This window comes from Pleurodeles waltl, chromosome 1_2, assembly GCF_031143425.1.
Source record: "Pleurodeles waltl isolate 20211129_DDA chromosome 1_2, aPleWal1.hap1.20221129, whole genome shotgun sequence".
Lineage (NCBI taxonomy): Eukaryota > Metazoa > Chordata > Amphibia > Caudata > Salamandridae > Pleurodeles > Pleurodeles waltl.
Genome location: NC_090437.1, coordinates 1206174765 through 1206198985, shown reverse-complemented (window position 1 = coordinate 1206198985; position 24221 = coordinate 1206174765). Strand labels below are relative to the sequence as shown.

The window sequence follows — 24221 nt, the reverse complement described above, 5'->3', positions numbered from 1 at the left end:
CTAACTTTGCTTGGTCTGTTCGCTTCCTGCATTCTGTTGGTCACTCATGCTAATTGGCACATGAGGGCTCTCCATTAGTGCCTCGGCAGGCAGTGGTTTCAACACAAAGGGGATTCCAAGGAGTTAAAAATGATCTCCTGAGACACTTTGGTGGATCCGCGATGGTATGAAGTAGGCAGCAACCTTTCTCAAGGAAGGCCGTTTTTGTCTTCAACCTCTGGTGACCATGGTCAAAACGGATGCTTCCACTCTAGGGTGGGGAGTTCATCTGGGGGACCTGGAGATCAAAGGCCTTTGGTCTCCAGTAGAACAGATGTTTCCCATCAGTCTGTTAGAACTGCAGGTGATATGTCTGGCTCAAGGCCTTCCTCCCGTCCATTTGCGGTCAGTCAATACAAGTCTTGACAGTTAACACTACTGCGATGTAGTACATCAACAAGGAGGGGGGTGGGAGGAGAGTAAGGTTGTACCCTCTCTGCAAAGAGGCTCCGTGGCTCTGGTCCTGGGTGCAGGACCAACAGATTTGCATAGTAGCAAACTATCTGGCTGAAGTTCTCAACAGTCGGCACTTCTCGACCAATCACGAGTAACGTCTCCATCTGGATGTGGTTCTTCATGTCTTCCGGTTGCAGTGAGCTCCTCAGGTAGAACTGTTTGCCACTCGTGAGAATGCCTGTTGTTCTGCAGCCTCCAGTATAAGGTGCAGGGGGTGTTGGACACGTTTCAGCTGTCCTGGTGCGACCAACTGATTTACGCGTTTCCTCCCATACCCTTGATTCCTCTAGTTCTGAGGAAGATTCGCCAAGCTCGGGCCCAAGTCATAATAATGGCCCCGGATTGGCCAAGAAGGGTGTGGTACGCAGACCTTCAACTCTCACTGTGCCCTCCGCTTCGTCTCCCTCACAGGGTAGACCTCCTCTCGCAGTCCCAGGGGCAGTTTCTACACCCCCCCACCCCGCAAGATCCTGCACCTACATGCCTGGAGATTGAACAGGGCAATCTCAGTTCTGTTTTTGTGATGGGTTCACCGTTTGAGCCTATGCATACTTGCCTGTTGAGGCTTTTAGTTTTAAAGACAGTTTTTCTAACAGTCATCACATCATCTAGATGTGTAAGTGAGCTTCAGGCTCTTAGTGTGAAACCTCCTTTTTACTACCCTTCATGCTGACAAGGTGGGGCTGAGAACCAAGGTGGCTTTCCCTCCTAAGGTAGTCACTCCCTTCCATCTGGGACAGTCTATAACGCTCTTGTCCTTCTACCCTTCTCCCCATCTATCAAAGGAGGAGGAAAGACTTCACTGCTTGGATCCGAGAATGGCCCTGAGCTTCTACATAGAAAGGACGAGACACTTAAGAACTGATGATCAGCTCTTCATTGGATATGTGGGCCTAATGAAGGGCAAAGCCGTCCACAAGAGGACTCTTTCGAAGTGGGTCATTCTTTGCATTAAGATTTGTTATTCACGAGCAAAGAAGGTTCCTCCTGAGGGTATTGGGGCCCATACCACCAGGGCTAAGTCTGCCACTTTGGCTCTAGCTAGAGGAGTGCCAGTTGTTGATATTTGTAAGGCAGCAACTTGGGCGTCCCTTCACACTTTGGCAAAGCATAATTGCTTAGACTCAGAAGTTAGGAAGGATGACCATTTCGCCCCTTCTGTTTTGCAGTATTTCTTGACTTGACCAGTTGGGCACCCACCTCAGAGTGCTGGACTGCTTTGGGATTCTATTCATAAGGTGAGGAATCCACAGGTAGTTGTATCGATCAGAAGAACAAGTTACTTACCTTTGGTAACCCTTTTTCTGGTGGATATAGTAGCTACCTGTGGATTCCTTTCAATCCCACCTGCCTCCCTGTTGCCTGTCTGGTAAAACTAAGAGCTCAATTATTGTCACAGATAGTATGTGTATTTTTGTTTTTAAATGTTTAAATAAATAAACAGTTATTGTAATTTATCCCCTTCGCTGCCAGGCCTTTTCCCCCCTCAGGTGCCAAGCCTTTTTTGGGAGGGGGGGTATTTGGGGCAGTTCGCGCTTAGACCCTCATAACTTTTTGTCCACATAAGCTACCCACGCTAAATTTGTGTCCTTTTTTACCAATATCATAGGGATTCTAGAGTAGCCAGACTTTGGGTTCCCCTGAAGGAGACCAGATATTAGCCAAAATACAGCGCAAAAATTTCATTAAAAAAAATAAATTGGGGGGGGGGGGGGGAAGGGATGCAGAAGGCTTGTTTTCCCCCCCCCCCCCCTGCAAATGGCATCAACAAAGGGTTTGCGGTGCTAAAATAATCAGCTTCCCAGCTTTCAGGAACTGGCAGCCGTGAATCAGAAAACACAATTTTGGCATTTTACTGGGACCTACCCCATTTTGACTATTTTTTTTTTTTTGTGTGCTTTCAGCGTCATTCCAGTTAGTGACAGAAATGGGTGTGAAACCAGTGCTGGATCCCAGAAAGCTAAACATTGCTGAAAAGTAGACAAAATTCTGAATTCATCAAGGGGTCATTTGGAGAGACCTTACAAGGTTTTCCTTCAGAAAATAACAGCTGAAATGATGATAAAAAAAAATATATAAAAAAAATATGTATATGTGTATGTGTATGTATATGTGTATGTATATGTGTGTGTGTGTGTGTGTGTGTGTATATATATATATATATATATATATATATATATATATATATATATAAAAACAGCCATTTTTCTCCACGTTTTACTCTAACTTTTTCCTGCCATGTCAGATTTTTGAAAGCAATATGGTGTTACGTCTGCTGGACTCTTCTGATTGTGGGGATATATAGGGATTGTAGGTTCATCAAGGACCCTACGGTACCCAGAGCCAATAAATGAGCTGCACCTTGCAATGGGTTTGTATTCTATACTGGGTATACAGCAATTAATTTGCTGAAATATAAAGAGTGAAAAATAAGTATCAAGAAAACCTTTGTATTTCCAATATGGGCACAAGATAAGGTGTTGAGTAGCAGTGGTTATTTGCACATCTCTGCATATGAATTAGAGGGCATTTCTCAAATAGACATCTTTTACACACTGTCTTACGTATGGAAGTTAAAAATGTAGAGAAAGACCAGGGGCAATAACACTTGCTTTGCTATTCTGTGCTCCCCCAAATCTCCCGATGATAAATGGTATTTCACTTGCGTTAATAGGCCTAATGCCCGCGTCAGGAAATGCAACATGGACGTGTTTTTTTGCAAAGTGCCTGGCTGTAGGTTTTGGCCTCTAGCTCAGCCGGCACCTAGGGAAACCAACCAAACCTATACACTTTTGAAAACTATACACCTAGGGGAATCCTATATAGGGTGACATGGGGGCTCTCACCAGGTTCTGTTACCCAGAATCCTTTGCAAGCCTCAAAATTATCAAATACTAAACATGGAGGGGGGGGGAGTGAGAGAGGAATGGGGTGATAGGAGAGGGGGGTGGAGAGAATCTGCATTTTTGGTACTGGGCTCAGCAGCCATATAGAGAAACCTACAAAACCCAAACATTTCTGAAAACTAGACACCCAAGGGAGTCCTCAGCAAACCTCAAATATAGCTAAAAAAAAAAAAAAAACATTTTCCCACATTTCTGTGTGGGATCACTGCACCGGGACAAATTTCCTAACACCCAACGTTCCCCTCGGTCTCCTGGTAAAAATGATACCTCACTTGTGTAGGTGGGCCGAGTGCCTGTGACAGGGAAGAGCCAAAAACAGTTGAAATTGAGGGGGAACCAAAGCTGGTCCAAAAGAGCAGTTTGGAAGTAGACAAGGGTCGCTCCCCAGGGGGCATTTTTAAAATTTATTATTAGGTCTAATAAAAAAAAAAGCCCCCTGTGGAGCGACCCTTCCGTACGGGGTTGTCCCCTTATCAATATAAATGGGAGGAAAAAAAATCCCTGGTGTCTAGTAGCTTCTGCCCCCGACCCTTCCCCCCCCCCCCCTCCCCCCTCCTGCCGGTGGGGTAGATCGACTTAATATGGGTGAGGGGCAGAAAATGCCCTTTAGAAAAAAAAAATGTAACCGCGTTGGAGCGACCCTTGCCCAAGGGGTCGCTCCCCTTATCAATATAGAAAAAATATATATATTCCTTGTTCCTAATAGCTTCTAACCCCCACCCCCCAGGCAGATCGGCCTAATTAATATAGACGGGCATAGAAATGGCTGAATAATAAATTGCCCCCCTTGGGGAGTGACCCTTGCCCGAAGGGCTGCTCCCATTCTTTGTTTACCTAAAGTAAACAAAGTCCTTGGTGTCTAGTGGGCATTCCTGCAGTGCGACTTCAGAGACATGTAAAGGGAAGGAAAAACCCTCCCTTCCCTTTTCATGCCTCTGTCTCCCCTGCCCCCCCGTACCAAGGAGAAAAGTATCAGTTTCTCCTCGGGTCATGCTGGTCATCCAACATCACTGGGGTGGGGGTGGTGGGGTGCGGGGACGGGGGAAGCGATTCCCCTGAGGGCCTATAACAGGACTTAATGGTTACGTCCGTGGCGCCTACGCACTGCACCACCGAACTTAACCATTACGTCCATGGCGGGGAAGGGGTTAAATATTTGTGTGTATGTATGTATGTGTATGTATATATATGTGCATATATATATGTTGGTATTCACCTGTTTGCCTTGAAGGCACAGTAAAAAAGGGTGAAACTGACGGCAGCAAGGAATTCTTATGCCTCCGATGACATCAGACGAAGTCACGTGCGGAGCCATGCTATTATGACGTCCTAGTTGACGTGATTCGCTAGGAAGAAAATTTCCATTGAATGCTGGCGCATTGGGAGAATTCATAAGGTGAGGAATCAATCGGTAGCTACAGTATCCACCTGAAAATGTTACAGAAGATAAGTAACTTGTTCTTTGGGAACAAACCTTTCCACCTTCCAACCCTCCCCCTTTTTTTTTTTTTATTATTATTTTTTTTATTATTTATGTTTGAATCTGCTTGACAGGTCACTCTGAAGCTTTCTGGGAAGGTGCAGAGGTGGATGTCTTTTTTTGGGAAGTTTTGTGAAGATTCATCAAAGTGCATATGTATATATGTTGGTGAATGCACGGGCATCTCTTCAAAAATAATTTTACAAAAACCATGACAAAACAAGCACTGACAAAACCAAAAGGCTGTTTTTCAGCACCAGAACATTTGGGTTTGCCAGTGCTAGTTTTTGTGCATGGCTTTTGGCTTATTCAAGTAATCTGAGATAATTGTTTATATCTATTTGAAAAACACGTTGCTTAACCTTCTAAATGCTGCGTCTCATTGGTATTATTCACATAGATTACTTAAGCCCATCTATTTTACAGGCTTGATGGGTTTTGTGTTATGGTATTCATTACATGATCAGTCATCCATGTCCTTGAAGCTGTGAAAGATTGATGGAACGGACATCAGGCACACATGCTGCCTTATGTGCTGTTATCTTGTCCTTTCTAGTGGAGCTGCGAGGCGGTGGTGACAATGATGTGCCTCTGCTTTAAAATGCCTGTAAAATGCTATTCAAAAAATGAGGATCCTGCCTGGTACGTAGGGAAGGATGGTCTGGTAAGTACTCTGTGGTTGTGATCCAAAGGATCACTACCACAAAACCTTATTGACGGTGAACAACTTCTTTTCTTTTCTAGCTCTTGGGCTGATGAAGGCATATTCGTGTTTTTAAACACTACCTTTTGACAGTTGAGATCAATTTAAATGGATCTCCTGTTATACTTTGAATTGAGACTTTGAATTGTCATTAATATGGCTTATTTCCTCCCCAAATGGTGCTTAAACCTAGTTTACCTTTTGTGCGCTAACAATTTGAGCCATTTTTTAATCGTAATATCTAGTTTGGGCTGCCAACTGCCTTAGTTGGAATTTCGTACGCAAGAATGGATTTGCGATTTTTATTTCTTTTTTTTAAATCGCCACACCACCTTATAGACTAAAACAGTATTTCTTAAACTTTTGATGTATTCATTGTTTAAATCTGGGGACCCTGTCACCCACGCTGAATCATTGATATTCACGGACCCCAAACTCCATTATTGGAAGCAAGAGAGTCTGCTTAAGCAATTTCAATATTTTGAACTGGAAAAACGATACACAAAAATACAGAAACAAACATTCATTGAACAAATACACAAACGATTCAATGTTTTATTTAATAAACAAATACAAAAAAATTATAAATTTTAATAAGATTGTTGAATTTTCTAAATTCATTAGAGGCCGGCCATTGTCCTTTTGATATTAATTTGGATGCAATTGCACTGCTCCGAGTCAATCTGAAGATTTCGTTTTTTAACCTCCAATTCCAAATGTTTTCTTTCATCAAACATTTACAAATTTTCAATTTTACATTTGTTTCCTTATTTAGGTAAATGTATTCATCTTTCATTATTCATTTTCTTAGCAAGCGCGGAAACCATTGAAACATTTGTCCATTCGATTTATCATTACATGCCATCATTCATAACTGAATTTAACTAAGAAACGAAATAAGGGAAAATGTCTCACAAGATGGATTCTATGTGAGCAAACTTTACTTAATTGTTTTCAAGAGCCTTGTGATTTTATCTGAGAAGGGCAAGTTTCTCTTGTATGTCCAACCATTTGGAAATACTTAACTAACTCCAGGCAGTAAGCTAGTGAAAGCCAGTTTTGCTAGATGAATAGTCTGCTTTATTTAAAATTGCAAAAAGAAACATCCTGTTACCCCCACGGAGAACAACATTTGGGAAAGAACATCTAGGCACTGGCTAACATTCACTGATAACATATCCCTTGGGAGCAGGGTTTAAGCATGCGCAGGTAGTTTTCCTTCCTTATGGGGAAGCTTTGTCTAATCCTGCTGTGGGTAATTTCTAGCCAGTGAAGGGGAAAGAACAAGGATTAAGTATACTGGAAACATCACAGTGGCAGTTTTCACGTTACTTTCTATTCTTTTACGGCATGTCAATGAATGGTAAACCAGTCAGTGCAACAAGTTTTCATATTTTTTCTTTTTAATTTTAAAGGCTTCTGTGGAGATGGAGAAGTCTCTAGATGGTGAAGTGGAACCTCTTGTGAAGTATAGCGTTGGAGATGTAGTTTGGGCCAAAATTTCTGGTTACCCGTGGTGGCCTTGCATGGTTTCCATTGATCCCGTTCTTGAAAGACACACCAAACTGAAAGGTTGGTATAATATACAAGTATTTCTACTTCCAGACAATGTTATATCCTTGGTATTCAGTAGCCCTTTTTGTTTCTCTGATAAGTTCCATGGTGTTGCTCAAGATACCAGTAACAATTCAGAGAAGATTGCATGTGTTTATATTGAATTGTTTTTTTTTTCTTTTTAAAGCTCGTATGGCTCATGATTTTCAGTATTAGTTGATCTGTCTGTTTTCACCAGATTAGCATGCTACAAAACTGGTTGTACTGTAGCTTAACAAACACCAGCGACAAACCTGGTAATATTCAGTGGGTGGTGCGGCCAACTCACCACCATTAAGCCACCATTAAAAGACAACACTTTCCCTGTTGGACCTACTTGCACATCTTGGTGTGAAATCTCCGATTCCTAATAAAATCTTATAAGGAAAGTTGATCACTACCAAGGAGTGTGCTTAGCTAACACCATTGATCATCCATTGAACACTCTAAATTAGCTAACCTTCAGATAGGCTCTTTGACATCTTTATGAGTTAAAGGTATAGTCCTAAAGGGTACTGGTGCATTGCTATTGATAGCAGCATTCATTTTTGAATTCACCGTAGCTGCACAGATTTGACAAAACTCATTTGACCAAAATAGTACAAACCTCATGTGAGACTATGCAAGTCTCACAAAGAAAGAGCTTTCTCACTACAGTATTGGAGGCAGTATCATAATAATCCTGGGGTGCTCCATTTTCTGTGCATCTCAAACGCTAGAGAAAGGATGATGGGTTATCTTTTTTTTTTAAATAAAATCTTTTTATTCAACTTTTACAGAACAGAATTACGATAAGTGGTCACAAAATGCATTGTTCTTACTTGTCATTATAATGACAAAGGCAAACATTTCATCCTACCACCTTTTGAAGTACATCCGCACCCCTTCATGGAGCGATGTGTATACATGGTAATTCTTGCTATTCAGGTTGCACTACCTTCGATGATGGGTTACCTTGTCTCTTCTCCTGCTTAGTTATTTTTTATTGTTTGACAGCATTTCGAGTAAATGCTGGCCATCTTCCTTGACTAGAGTACAAGACTAACCTCTCTGTTAACAGAGAGTTTGCTCCATCTCTCATGTAGTCTTCTGACGTACTGATAAGCAGATCTGGGATAACGAACGCTTGGTGTGATTTTTTTTTTTCTTCTTGGTTATTTTAACTAAGCAAATCTAAGTTACGCTAAAGGGAACCCAACTTTGTGTCAAGCTCTTGAGTTTTTGTTTCTCAACTTGTAAAGCCACCCGCTGTTTAAGGGGAGATGGCCTTTTAGAAAAAAAGGGAAATGTTGATACTTGGTACTTGCTCAGAGGATGATTAACTTCTTCAGACAAAACAAGTCCCTGAAATCCTGCAAAAGGCAATGCTAGCTTTTGATTCGCCATCTTAACCAGTACCTAACCTTAAATTGCACTGTCCATACCTTTTAATGGAATATGGTGCGTACCTGTTGAGGGACTTAATTTTGTACTTAATTATTCTCTCCATGCTTCGCCTGTTGTCTCTACTGTTCTAAAGGCAGAAAGTCTGCATCCCTACCACCATCTGTTCTATATAAATGTATTATTGTATGGTAGAACCAAGAATGAAGTTAAACCACTACTCTTTCCCCAAGTCATCTCTAGGCTTTCACAGTGTAATCATGTTAAAATCTGAAAACAATACTTCAAAACTGAAACATTTTCAAAGCCCCTCCCTCCAAACACAGCAGAACAGCAAAGATGTTGTTCAGAAACTGGCAAATAATGTATTTCTCCTCCACAAAGAGCTATATTTATTGGATGTTTTAAACTGTGGTTACTAATTGATGTTTTTTGAGCTAATGCTTATTAGCTGCTCACAGGACCCAAAAAAACCTTTGCACTAGATCCACTAAGTGGTGTTAAGAGTATATTACAGCAGATTCATAACAAAAAGCTGTGTTAGAGGTTGACCTCTGGGTTAAAGGCTGTACGTCTTTTTGCTAATACCATTAATGATAATTTCTTTTTGGATTTATTCAATTTATCACAACAAGGCCATGATTGGGATGATGTCAGTAGCTACCTGGATAATCTTTTGAATGGCCCTAATGACATGATTCTAAAAGCCAGAGACTGTAGGGCAGTTCCACGCTTGCTGGATAAAGTCTGCACATGATTGCATACATTTTGGCCAACTATCTGTTTTGTCTAGCTTTTTGTTTAAAATAACTGGTGAGTAATAAATCCTGTGTAAGAATATTAAACATAATGATAAGATCAAGTGACCATTCACAGGCTTACGTTACCACATGTTTGTACTTGGTGTTTCTGTACCATGAATCTAGCCAATAAGCAACAGAGCCCTGTACATGGTCCAAGTCTAACTTAGAGTTATGGGAGTGGTAGCTGGTTTGTGGATTGTTAATGCATTGAGATGTGCTGTTCTTTAAAAAGGCGCATCTTAAACTCTTATCTAAGTTGGAGCAATGTTGAGGCGGTCATGAAGGATACTAGGATGTTGTTCCAGACCCACAGTGTATAGTAGATGGAAAAGGCCCTCTCTGTGATGGCATATTAAATGATGCAGCTGGTTCTGAAGATGGTGTGCACTGGCAAGGGGAAACAATGGAATTCCATTGTCCCTTAGTTCAGCCTTGCATAACAGGGTCAGATCTCATTGTATTTTTTTCTCTGATGGTTGTAGCCTTGGAGAAACGCAAGACTCACTTCTGCTAAATCCTTGAGTTTAATCACTGCTAACCATCAAAAAGGTTCTTTCTGACCTTTGCAAATCATTTAGAACATTTTGGGATGTGGACAGTAAAAGGTTAGTCCTCCCCATCTTGGGATAAGGTTTTAGTTTTGCTGTTCTTAAAATAGCCGCGTGCATCATACATATCTTGAACATCTAGTACCTGAAAAACGTTCTCCAATAGATTTTTTTTATAATTCGGCTGCTTTGGTTGGAGTTATGGAGGCAACTTTTTATATGAGGTCAAAAGTACCCTTACAAGTGCCTCCCTTTCCACTACGTACTGTATTTGTACTCTATGGCCTCTATTCTATGTCTGCAAAGAGTACATTTTTATCCTTCCCTCTGAAAGGGATAGGTAAATCTTCTTTTCAACCCTTCTCATGGAATGGGCTATAGTCTCTCTGAGCTAATGCAGGCTCTGATACTAAAATGAATTTGCCTCATTTTGAATTCTCAAACTTCCTTGTGCTTGTTACAGAGAATCCTAGGCTTCAAAATGACCTGCGTTCATGTGATTCCTTTGGCTAGTGTTTCAAATGAGAACCTATTAGCATCATATGTCTTTTTGCTGAGACTGGGTTACCAAAGCAGAGTAGAAGACGGCTATCTCAGACTATTGATTCTCCTAGCCAATTATGTCTCACATGACAGTGAATAATTTTGTTCCTTGGCGACTATTAAACAAAAGCCTTAATGTTTTTTGATCTTTACAAAATCAACTTTACACTAAAATGCACAGAACATGTCAGTAGGGGTATATAGTATCAAAATATTTTTTCTACCAGCAGGTTTCTAGTAATATAGACAAGCCCAAACTTTGAGTTTACTTTATCAATGTTTTAGTAGAAAAATACACATGATACCAGTTTATTGCAAACTTTGTTTTGTTAGATCCTAGTGTCAGACCACCAATCTTTCAGCAAGCATAAGATTTGTTTGATAGTTATTCTTATCTACAGATTCCTCACCTCATAAATGCCCCTCAGGTGCCATCCTAAATCCGGAACTTTTGCAGTGGTTCTTGTTTGCTAGCAGGTTGGTCCCATGACTCGTTACACTGTGGTACCGCCCAGATGACAGCCACATGACACCATTCAGTGCTGATGCCAGTTCACGTTATCCTTGTCCTTCCCAGATCCAATATGCTCTGTAAAGTTCTTCTGTTTATATTAATAAAAAATAAAATAAAAAAAAAAGCCAGTGCTATAGATACATTACTGGCCTCTTGAGCGCTTTTGTTGGTGTCTGTCCAGACATCATAACCATACTTAAGCCACAGTTCTGGTTTATTGTGGACCGTGATTGCATAGGGTCTTTGTTTTTTCATGTTCTAGTGGTTGCACTATACATCTGCAATGGACCACAAACAGCAGAGAGCAGTCCAGCAGTTCAGATCTTTGTCATTCTTTACTGCTTGCCTCAGACCTCCATGCCCCCTTAGACCTGTGACCTCCCTGGTTTGGTAGACCCCCCCTATGCCTGGTGCTGACCCAGCTCAGGTGCTGCTCTTGATCTAAGTTTTTTTTGGTGAGGCTTCAGTCCCCTGTGGCTCCCTCGTGTGTAGCTTTGGGCGCTAAGGATGTGTATGCACCTCTGATGGCAGTTCTCACCTGGAGGAAGCTGGCTCTGTATATACTGTATCAAAATGCGATAGTGTGCACAGTCCAGAGGTTCCCCTGAGTCTTAGCAGAGGCTGAAGTAGATAATACTAATGCTCTCTTTTGTGGTAGTGTGGTCAAGCAGTTAGGCTTATCAAAGGGTAGTGCAAAGCATTTGTTGTACACGCACAGACAATAGAAGAACAACACACTCAATGACTTAACTCCCGACCAATGGTTTTTATGTAGCAAAAATATATTTTCTTCATTTATTTTTACAACCACAAGATTCAAGTTGCAGCTAAGTACTTCAATAGATGTGTATTTCACACATGTATCAACAGTACTTTGAAATCGATAAGTTATACAGTTTTTTAAATATTGGCAATAAACTGTTTTAAAAATGGGCACAGTGCAATTTTCAGAAACAGTTCCTCGGGGAAGAAATGTTAGATCGTTTTACAGGTAAGTACAACACTTAGTTTCAGTCTTTGGGTTTTAGGAAGTCCACTGTTTGGGGTTCAAGTGAACCCCAAACACACACCACCAGTAACATGGGGCCGGCCGTGTGCAGAGGTCAAAGATGAGCAATTTTAACATGGGCTCCTATGGAGACGGAGGAGTACTCTGAATCCGGTCTGCTTGCAGGTATGTACCTGAGACTTGGAGAAATGACCTGGGGGGGATTAGAGGAGCCCTGTTGGGGGAGAGGGCGGACAGGGCAGGGGGCACCAAACACACACCATCAGCGGCACAGGTGCGGCTGGGTGCAAACAGGAAATCTGGTTTCCAATGCTGGTCTATGAGGGGACACCACTTGTCACTCAGAGACTGCAGGCGAGGTCCATGGAGGGTTTCTCGGGCACAACACTGGTTGGACAGGGAGGAGGGCTGCCTGCTGAACGTGGCTTCACCAGGTGTCGGTTTCTCCAAGGGCTGAGGGTGCAGTGGGTCCTTTGGCATTGGATATATTCGTCTGGAGCGTTTGTGGTGGGGGTGGGGAGGATGGATGCCTCGTGATTCCCTCTGCAGGTGTCATCGTGGTGGGGGAGGTCAACCCAGGGTGGGCACTTGCTCAGAATCGCCTGGGGATCCTCTCTAGTTGGTTGGGCCACCTGGACACGAGCCGTGGGTGGCGAGTGTGGAGTGGCTAGGACTTGCACATCTGGAGGGAGGTGGGAGTCCTTGGTTGTTGTTTCTTCTTTGGACAGGGCCACTGTCCACGGGAGTTCTTCATCCTTCTGAGTGCAGGGCAGCCCCCTGGAGCTTGGCCGAGGTCGCTGGTCCTGCTGGACATGTCGCTGTTATTTTGCAGGTTCTTTGAAGCAGGAGACCGGCCACTTGTGGTCTTCCTTCCTCTCTACCGGGGGTTTCAGCTGTGCAGTCCTTCTTCTGGTAGGTTGCCAGAAATCTGGTAAGCTGGGTTCCGGGAGGCCCTTAAATCCTAGTTTTAGGGGTCAGAGGGCAGTAGCCAATAGCTACTGTCCCGGAGGGTGGCTACACCCTACTTGTGCCCACTCCCTTTGGGGAGGGTGGGCAGAAACCTAATGCTATGGAGATGGAGGATTCACCAGAGAGGGGGTTGGGGGGTCACCTCAGCTCTGGACACCTTAGGGATGGTCCTGGTTGGGGTGGTCACTCCTCCCTGTTTTCCCGCCGGACTTGCTGCCAAAAGTGGAGCTTTGTCTGGGGGGCGGGCAGCTCGCTCTACTAGCTGGAGTTCCCTGGGGCACTGTGACCTGAGGCTTGAGCCTTTGAGGCTCACCACCAGGTGTTAGTTTCTGTAGGAGTGAGGTGTGAAGCACCTCGAACCAGGACAGGCTTTGTTTTTGACCACAGAGTGCACAAAGGCCCTCACCCCATGTAGTCAGAGACTGGCCTGAAAGTGGCAGGCTGGCACATGCCCTCTGTTTTCATTTTTCAGTAAATCCCACACTGGCATCACTGGTGGGTTTATTGTGCTGAGAAGTTTGATACCAAACTTCCCTTTATTCAGTGAAGCTGTTATGGCTCTTTGGGGGTCCTAATGACAAACTCCCAGACCATATACTCAATATGGCCACACTGCAATTACAATGTCTAAGAATAGACTTGAATACTGTAGAGGCATATTGCTCATGCAGCTATGCCCTCACCTTTGGTGTAGTGCACTATGCCTTAGGGCTGTAAGGCCTGCTAGAGGGGTGACGTACGTATGCCACAGGCAGTGATTTGTGGGCATAGCACCCCGAGAGGGGTGCCATGTCGACGTTGCCTTTTTCGCCCCACCAGCACACACAAGCTGCAAGGCAGTGGACATGTGCTTGGTGAGGGGTCCCCCCAGGGTGGCATAATACAGGCTACAGCCCTTAGGGACCTTCCCTTGCCACATGGCCCTTGGTACCATGGGTACCTTTTACAAGGGACTTAACTGTGCTCCCGGGGTGGGCCAGTTGTGGAACAAAGGTACAGTTTTTGGGAAAGAACACTGGTGCTGGGGCCTGGTTAGCAGGATCTCAGCACACTTTCAATCAAAGTTGGCATCAACACTAGGCAAAAAGTGGGGTGGGGGGAGGTGGTAACCATGCCAACAGTGGCACTTTCCTACATTACCCCAGCACTAGAATACTTTGCAGGTGGACGTCCCACCCTTACACCATACTTTTTTTTTTTTTCACTCTGTCAAAAATGCCTTGTCAGACTTTTTGATATTTATGCCCATGATTGCGCAGGACTGTTACTTTATGCTCTGGTTATTGGCTGTTTCAGATGTTGGATTTGAACAGACATTTTAGCTGTTTGGTGAGTTGTCTCGTGCTTTGAATCTGGACTAGAGTCCCAGCCACTTGGCTCCGTTTGGTACCTCTGCTGCCATAATTATGGCCGTGTCAAATGCACATATTTGCAGATACTTACAAATGCATTTACAAAGGAATTTTTGACACGGAGAGCCGGAGTGAAAAATCAATGACCAAAGGTCTGTTTATTTTTGCTGCAGCAAAGAGGACAGGTTTACCACTGGCATCCCAGGCCCGAAGTAAAGTGTGCTAGCATAAAGCGTTTAACAGTGATATTTATACTCATACATCAAAGGATACATAAAATGTGTAAATAATGATATACGTCATACAGATATTTTAAGGAGTTAATCAGTTTCCACACACCGGTTCCATTCCCAGCTTTGTCCTTGCCTCCCCTCTGCAGCTGCCTAACTCCCCACATTCTTGAGACCCTTCAAAGGATTACGTGGTTCAAAGGTATAGATATCAGCCTTTCCCTCCCCAAAATACCACAGCCGAGGTCAGTTAGTTATTTTGAACACACAATTATAATGAGTACAGTGCCCCAGTTAGGGAAAGAAACCAGCTGCAAACCTATGGCGTGGAACCAGGCTTATTTTACTTAAACAAATATACATAAGATAACATATGTGATAGACAGTGCGTTCAGAGACAACAAAAGCTCAAACTTACACGTGTAAAAGAAACGAAGCAATTAAAAAATGGATTCTAACAGCCGGATGATATTAAAGTGGTTTGCGCTCACTCATTCCTGGAGTCCCTGGGAAATCTCTCATGCCTTCCGTGCTGCAAGTAAATCAGGATTTGAGTTAGTTTTTTTTAATTTTAAATATGAACCCTTACATCTTTCCTCTGTGGACATATTCTAATAAGACACTGTGTAAGACTGCAGAACTTTAGGGTTTCTGTTAACCACAGCGGAGATTAAACCTATTTATTCTCAAGTCTGGTACTTCTCAGCCGTTCCTGGCCTTTATTGAAACATTGATGCAATTTATTAAGCTTTTGTAGACTAGAGCGACCTCTGCTAAAGCAGTCAGTGGTCATGTTGTATGCATGGCTCCTAGTGACTCTTTTCTGTCCTATAACCCTGGGTTTGACATCTTGGTTGATTAGAGTTGACAGTGACTCTGTCCTCATCTGCTCTTGTTTGTCAACTGAAAGTGGTTTTATGTTATGAAAGAAAGTTTTCTTCTTGAAAAGGTAGCCATGGCACAGTTGTTGTCGCAAAGCCCCAACAGGTAATGTAGCATAACTAATTATATAAGGTCTCTGCTTATATTTATAGTCTGAGAGTGCTCTAACAATGTGACCACCCTGCTAACTGTGGCGTCAGCTAAGATGTTTGAAAAATCAATCCTTAATCTTGGGTATAATAGTTAACTGAACCACTGCTCTATATTTGTAAATGCTTGTCTTTTCTGGCACTAGAATATTGTGGCATACTGATAGTTGTACGAAACCATCAAAACAAGGGAGGTCCTCCATGGTGTTCAGTTTCAGGCTTTAGGGTGTGGGGGAGTAGAGGGCGAGATATGACATGACATTTATTAGTCTGATATGACAACCAGAAGGTTCCTGAGCCAACTTTTTGATGGTGCCACATAATAGTTGTTGAAAAACTTGCTGATCCAGTCTGATGCCTGGGGCAGGTATTCGTGAGATGAGGAATTTAGTAGATAAGGCAACCAGGTAAATAACGTTAATCTTATTGACCAGCTGTGGTGAAGCTATGCAAAATCTAACCACCCATTGAAGAAAGCAAAGTTTATATCCAATGGTGTAATTTAATGTTACTAACTTTTACTGTACACTTTTTTCTTTAGTAGTTATTTTGTTTATACTGCATTCCTAAGCCTTTTGTGTGCCTTGGTTGGGCATCTTCCCTCAAGTGATATTTGTGGAAACCAAATAAAACCCAATGGAGGAACAGTTATGTTGGGTCTTTTGCTTGCTCACGCTCTCATCTCTTTATAGGGTGCACTATACCACAGATGAAGGGATAGGTGCGTAAGCAATATTCCCTCCCCACAGTGTCCAAGTCCATTCTTAAACATTGCATGTGCAGTGTAGCCATATTGAGTACATGGGCTGGGATTTTGTCATTACGAACTCCACAGCTTCTTGATGGCTTCATTGAAGGCTGGGAAGTTTGGTATGAAATTCTGATTCCAGTGTTGGATTTATTGTAAAATGCACAGAGGGCATCTTAGAGAAGTCCCATGTATTTTACCCAATCCCCTGGTTTGGACTGACCGGTCTGTGGCAGCCTGCCAATTTGTTTCTAACCCCACTGGGTCAAGCACAAAGCCTGCTCTGGGTGGAGGTGCTTCACATGTTTCCATTGCAGGAAGTGTAACACTTGGCAGTGAGTCGTTTAAGCATGTTGTTATTATCTATTTCAGCCTCTGTCGAGCCTCTTAGGAACCCCTGGACTCTGTGCACACTATACCTTACTTTGGTATAGTATATACAGAGCCAGTTTCCTACAGATACGGCCTACGATTTTTAGTAGAACCAATTGCGGACCTTTACCTATTGTAATGCCTCCATTGTTACAACACTATAGTTTTGGTTTAAATTACCTCCATTGTGAAAATGATTTTTTGTATAATCTTAATTTGTCCAAATGTATGCATAAACGAAAATTATTGAGATTGATCAATGAGTTTTAACTGTAATCCATTATCCTACAGGGTATGCTGACTAGCTGCAGTCAAGGTTTGCAAGTAGTGGTTATGTTTGACAATAATGGTTTAAGTGTATTGTTTTTGTTTTTTTAGGCCAAAAGAAAAGTTCCTGGCAGTACCATGTTCAGTTTTTTGGAAGTGCCCCTGAAAGAGGTTGGATCTCTGAGAAGAGTCTGGTAACATTTGAAGGACAGGATCAGTTTGATGAACTTTGCCAAGAAAGTGTTAAATTGGCTACTACTAAAGCTGAGAAAGCAAAGGTATGATATCCAGTTTATCATTTAGTCTTTGGGAGTGATTTCAAAGACCACTCGAGTTCCCTGTAAGGTAATATGAGAGAACCTGGGCTTACCCCTGCTAGCAATCTCCAATCAAAGCTTTTTTTCTTCAGACAAAATAGTGTTTGGTTTTAAGCACCAACATTAAAGTAAAAAACAATAATTGAAACTTCCAAACGAGTTTATTGAAATGGATCTAAATATTAAAACAATACCAAAATTAAATTCTGGTGACTTAGAGCACATGACTTTAGAAGAAAATGCTCAATATTGTATGGAAAATATTGACATACATGTCCGGGTTAGTCTACATGCATTTCCAAAAGTGGCCAGTAAGACCATTCTTCCACCAAAAAGATCTACCAGTAACCCTTCTGCCTCAAGTGCCACGTGTCCATGTATTGGGTCATTTGCTTTACAGGCTACTGAACTCTGTTTCTCCCAATCATGTGGGGTTGCTGAAGTACCTAGACTATGAGAGCACTTCCGAGGTACAGAGCAGCGATAGCAATGATTTGTAGGTTCTGTCACCCTTTGTTCCGGCCCAGATTGAGCTACATTAGTAGAATTAGGTTTTTGGCTGCTATGAAATCTGTGATCTTCGTCCAATATTTAGCTGCTGATATTTAGTTAAACAGAGTACAGTTTATTAAAGACATTATTGTAATGGATGGGTCAAAGTAAAGAGAACCTCAAAATTGTCCATGTTAGTCCCAGGGTATTACTGTCCCACATGTTTTTCTAAAACTGTCTAGCTAATACTTAAGGAAGTTGGATTATTTTTGAGAATGTTATTATAATTTTTTTTTTTTTTTTTTTTTTTTTTGAGGGGCTTTATTGTTCTGAGTAACCTATTGGAAAGTGTGTGGGGAAGCAATGGACTGATAGAACAGTGAGTTGCCTTACGTTTTAAAATTACGTGTATGCAGTCTTGTTGGATCTATTTTGATGATATGAGGTTACTTGTATAATAAGAGTCCAGTTTTCCCTGGTTTGTTGTCAGTACTTCGACTCTGTAACAGTAACAACACTGTTCTCTAGAAAAAGAAACCTTGGCCTGGTGCTGTAGCTGTTTTTAAGTAGGTAGTATATGTTTTGAAAACAGGGTGTGGGGGTTAAATGACGAGGATGACATGAGGAGGAAATTGGGTCTTGGCACTTGGTTGGAATGAGTCGGGCATTTTTGATTATTGGTGGTAGCAAAGTGGGCATTGGAATCCTAGGCAGCAGGTGTTCTGTGGTTTAAGTCTGCATGGCTCATCTGGAATGATTCTGCATATGCAGATTATATGATGAGGAAGTGAGGGATAATTGCTTATCTATCAATTATTTTATGATGTTTAAAAGAATTTGGGTGGGTAAGGCAAATGCTCACCTAGCACCTGAGGCCTGAATTGTAATTTTTTGTTTGTTTTAAATACAAAATAGTATTTGTCTTGATGGAAGCAGATACAGGCACAGTGTGTTTTAATTCAATATGGTATTTTAGCTTGTTTTGTGCTAGATATGTAGTAAGGTTTTTGAGAAGACTTCATTCCAGAGTATTGTTGTCCAAGAAAAATAAGATTTCCTCTCCTGAGTGCAGGAATAATGGCCTGCATAGAGTATCTACAAAGTTTTGAATTCTCAGTCATATTTTTTTGGCTGCAGTCTTAGGAGATGCCTTCTTTTATAAAGCAATTTTTGGAAGAAAAGAAGTGTTTCGGGTGTGACTTTGTGGAAGACCACAGTAGGCCTACCCTAAAAAAAAAAAAAAAAAGGGTGGGGGAAGAGTGAGGACAGAATTAACTAAAGAGCAGCGCGAGTCCAGCAACAGTATGACTGGCTGCAGAGTTCATGGAAAGTTTAAAATAAAACAGAAAAAATATTTTAAAAATCAAGTTAGAAAATACAGCCCACAATGACCCTCACATACCTTGCACTGAAAGGTATTACTTTGTCTATCTGTAACTACATTGTGCTTTTGAAGAATGTAGTTCTTACAGATAGGAGCCTAAGGACAAAGTTGGCTTGTCCATTGGCCCATGCTGTTTACTGTGGTAAGTGGAAGCAAAATGTGATCCTCAATAACCTGTGCAATGCAGCAGGAAAAATGAGTGGGTGGAGCTCTTAATGTGCACTGATGAGAGGAGCCATTTGAATCCCATTGTACCTCAGTTCAGCCTTGCAGAACAGGGTCAGATCTTTCCTCATATTTTTCCTCAGAGGGATTTAGCCTTGTAGAAATGCAGGACTGACTTCTGCTAAATCCTGGAGTTTAAGCACTTCTAACCATCAAAATGGATCTTTCCGACCTTCGCATAGCATTTGAAGCCTTTGAGATGTGGTCAGCAAAAGGTTAGTCCTCTCATTTTGGGATAAGATTTTAGTTTTGCTATCTACATGGAAATTGTATCAAGATGTGATGCTTTTCATTGTTATTTTGCTTCATGAGTTATTCTCATGTTTCGTCAACGAATTGATGTTTAGCCAAAAAAAGATTTGGGGAACCCATGACGTCTACGTTTTTACCTGTTGACGCCGATCTGCTTCTCGATGTCGTGCGTCTTGGGGTCTTCGACGTCGTGCAGTGCCTTGACGTCTAACAGCGACTCCATTACGACATCGAACCAGACTTCAACTTCGAGCATGTCGGCTCCGTACCTCCTCTCGATCTTAGTCTATCTTCTCGACGTTGACCGGGACCGATGTCGTTTTCACCCTGAATAACGCCTCTCCGACCTTCCACGACCACTGGAGGCCGAGGTATGAGCCCTGGTGGAAGACTGACCTTCCCCTCGCTCAGAAGTCCCACTGGTTCCTTGACGTCTTCTCTCTGCTCTCCCTTGAAGGCGAATCTTCTCCGTCACGTAATGTGCACCTGGAAAATGTCTTGCAGATGTTGCAGGAGGCAGGAATATGTTAGGAAGGCAGACAAATGATACAGACCTCATGAAGATCTGTTTTGGCCTTTTTTTCTGCCACATTTTGGGCATTTGTCAAACTAGGAAGGCATTTTTTGAGTAAAAAAGCCTTAAATTCTTGTCAGAAAACTTCAGTAGAGAAAGACAAAAGACGTCGAATTGAGTCTTTTTTTTTTCTTTTCTCAAAGTTTCTCTATATTATTGAAGAAAAAAACCTAAAAAGGTCGAGCTCAATGCTCCAGGGTCCTGTCAGCAGGTGCCGGAAAAAAGAACTGAGGTAACTGCCTATCTCTAAGCATGATGGGATACTGGAGGACTGGCTGTTCTTAATGGCACAGTATCCTTTTTCTTCATTACTAATGGCAGCCTATGGGCTGCACTGCTCTGCACTCCTTCATAGGGTTTTTTTCTGATATAAAGAGGTTTGTGAAGGAATGTTTCTGAAATTACATTCATTTGTCAAGCAATTCAATGCTTTTACTTCAAGAAACAATAGGAATGAAGACGTTTGAACACTGTAGCCCTTCCTATAGGCTGCATGGGAACATTCTTAAGTGTCTAGGCAGGCCTTTCTGAAGTAAGGCGAACATGGACACTTAAGAAGTTATATTGGAAAAAGTGCTCCTGGGTCCCCCGCAGGCTGGCGGGGAATATTCAACGCTTAGGACTATCATGGAAATACCCCATACGAGAGAACTGGGGTTACAGGTAAGAAACTATACCTTTGCCACACTGTTCAAACATATGTCTGAAAAAGCTTCTGACGGAATTAATTGACAGCGAACCATATATAAAACATATTTGTGCTGAAACAAAAGAACCTGAATCGACATCTGGCTCCCATTATTCCAACACGGTTGCAGTAAGTATATGGTCTGCTTTGAATAATAGATTCCTTAGAAAACTGTTTATATTCTTTGTCCCAGCTTCACTGTGGTTATTGAGCAGCTTTCCTCATGCAGACTCTGTACAATGGGCACAGGGTATGTTAAGTAAGATTCTATTACAGCTGTGCTCCTATATTGATAAAATGCCTAAAGTAATGTGTCCATCTCCATGACCTATACAGAATAATTTTAACATTGTATGTGTTTCAAAAAGATGAAAACGCCTGCTAGAGAGGACGGCTTGGGTATCCCCAAGGACCCCACTGAGCTTATAAAATAGCGTTGGGGGGAGGGTGAGGGAAATAATACAATCATGTTATTTCACAGATCTGCCAGCATGGCCACAGCCTTCATCAAGACATGTAAAGTCTACATGACTATCTGTCATACATCCTGAAATCAACCAGCCAATCAAAGTGGTATGCAAATGTCATGAAAGGAGTGCTATATATATGTATACTGTTAAAGGACAATAAGATGTAAACAAGTAAAAAGGCTCTTTCTGTAAAGAATATTATAAGCTTAGTTTAATTGAGTTTTTATTTTTCTTCCTATTTTTTTTTAATTGGTGTTTTTTTAAATTTTTTATTTTTTCTTCTTTTTTTAGCTTTCAAAACCTATTGCTGTAAAGCTGCGTGACCAATGGGAGACTGGTCTCAAGCAGGCAAAAGAAGCACTTACATTGTCAATGGAAGAGCGAAAACTGAAGTATACATTTGTTTACATCAATGATCGCCCTACTCTTAATCCCAGAGTAATGAAAGAAGTAGGGCTTCCTGTGCAACCTAAAGAAGAATGTGATGGAAACCTTGATTCAGAACTAACCTTTGAGTGTGCAGATTCTGAGAATGAGTCTGGTGTCTCAAAGAAGAGAAGAAAGATCTTACCAGTGCCTGACTCAGTTTGCCAAAATAGCAGTTTGGATCCAGAGAGCAGCACTCCAAAAAAGTCAGCTGTCCTCACGGAGTCAAGAAGCGATGTTGGCTCGCCTGTGAACCAGAAGAAATCTGGAGTTGTTACCCCACGAGGGCGAAAGAGTGCTGCTGCTCAGTTTTTGGTTTTTTGTCAGAAGCACAGAGATGAGGTTTGTACATGTGTTAAAATCATAACATTTAATTTCCTTAATTTTAGCTGATTGAATTTATCCCAAAATTTAGAAGCTGTTTTGCTGTGAAGTGTGGCTAAGCTAGAACATTGGTTGTTTATATCTGAAGGTGGTTGACACAGTAGGTATTACTTTTAACACCAAAGTGTACAGTACTCGCTTTAATATGTGAAGTTATGATGAATGAATAGCTGATAGTAAAGTTCACAATCATAAAATGCAAATGTCTTTTACTTCTCACCAGCCATCTTGGAGTCTTATAAACAATAGTGAACTACTTGCATTACCAGTGCATACGCATTTTTTGTTTAAGGCATGCATACCTTTTCTGCCATTAGGAATGTGCCGCATTTTGCTTCAGTTGTTTTGGGTTCCTTTATTAAGTTGGTCTGTCATTCAAATGAATACTCGTCTTTGAGCTCAAATACGTTTCTGGAGTTGAATGTTAACTGTTGATGCTGTTTTACTGATATCTTTGAAAGTTTTGCAATTTATTACTCTAAAGAATATTCTTTTGGGAACTTTCAGTTTATTCCTCTTGTTAACAGTACTATTCTCTCCCGAAGACTAGTGTTCACCGTTTGTCAGAATTTTTCATGTAGTGCACATGTTCGCTTCAGGTTGTCGATTTTCTCAGCTTTCCTTGTAAAAGCTGCTTTCGTATAATAATGTTGGAACCAAGCTGCTGTTTGTTCCTATGAGGTGATCATTTAGCATACCTTATTTTTCATGGTGTATCTTTGAAAAAGCCTTGTTCAGCATGGATCTCCTGGAGAAAAGAAAAATAGGTTTATATTAGTTGTTAGTGACTGTTTTTTAGGCATGGTGGAATGAATAAGTCTCTGTAGTGTTCAGCTGCACTTCATACAATTGCATCATTTACTCTGCATTAGCCAGCCCACCTTCAAAGGTACCTGCTTGTTGGGTAAAATTTATATTCAACCATAGACCAATTTTACTTCTACCTTACGGGGCCAAGCTAATGGAAACATATGTGAACTACCTGAATTGTCAGGTTCACAATCTTAATCTTTTTCCAGACTGGTTCTGGCTGTTCCACAGAGTGGAAGTAATGTTGTGGTTGCTGTCTTATTGATCTACATATTTTACATAGGGGAGGTGTGGCAGCTTTAGTTTTACTCCACTTCTCTACAGCCGTTTACATAGAATGTAGAGGCTGAGATTTGTCAGGATTAGAAGGAAAGCTCTAGCCTGAATCTGCTTTTTTTTTTTTTTCTGTTGCTTTTCTTTTTTCTGCCCACCTCAACATTTCTGACACGTCAGATGACATGATAGATGGCCCACGTTGGTTATCGACTCATGGCTTTTGGGTGGGTGCCTTGAGGAAATTGGAAGTTCACATTAGAGACTGCTTCTTGGGCTCTGCGAGAAGCTGAAGTCCTGACTTTTCAGTTAAACAGCTCCCTCTCCCTCCCTCTCTCTCTTTCTCTCCCTCTCTCCCTTTCTTTCTCTCCCTTTCTTTCTCTCCCTTTCTTTCTCTCCCTTTCTTTCTCTCCCTCTCTCTCTCCCTTTCTCTCTCCCTCTCTCTCTCCCTTCCTCTCTCTCCCTTTCTCTCTCCCTCTCTCTCTCTCTTCCTCTCTCTCCCTTCCTCTCTTCCTCTTCCTCTCTTCCTCTCTCTCTTCCTCTCTCTCTTCCTCTCTTCCTCTCTCTCTCTTCCTCTCTCTCTCTCCCCTAGACTAGGCACATGCTCGCCTGCTCAGCACCAGGTTACCCTCACAGGTGATGGTGTGCTCTGCAAATACACATAACAATTGTCCCTCACCAGGAAAGTGTTCATTTGTGAGGAACTTTTATTAAGAGCCCCGGTGGCCAAATCATTGTCCACTTATGTTCACCTCGGTTTTAAGGAAAAATCTTTTATTTTTGTATTTTGTATTTTTTTTTCTCCTCTCGCGAGCCTATATAAGCAGTAATAATAGGCTTTCAGCCTGCACTTCCCATTAGCTGTAGCTGGTCTGAAATGCTGCTGTATATGTGCTAGTGAGGCAGCCCTGCTGGACTGCAGTATCTAGGCATCTTCAAAATTTACAGTGACTGTGGTTATCAAGGTGGTTAATAGTCTT

At 41.9% G+C, this 24221-nt stretch overlaps 1 protein-coding gene across 1 annotated transcript in view; it reads left to right on the top strand.

Moving 5' to 3' along the window:
- NSD2 (nuclear receptor binding SET domain protein 2) overlaps window positions 1-24221 on the top strand; it is a 504567-nt gene that overhangs the window by 25778 nt on the left and 454568 nt on the right. Inside the window, exons 3-5 of the mRNA XM_069203845.1 lie at window positions 7000-7156; window positions 17058-17224; window positions 21640-22116. Of these exons, the coding sequence (XP_069059946.1) occupies window positions 7000-7156; window positions 17058-17224; window positions 21640-22116 (801 nt within the window). The remainder of the gene's footprint in view (window positions 1-6999; window positions 7157-17057; window positions 17225-21639; window positions 22117-24221) is intronic.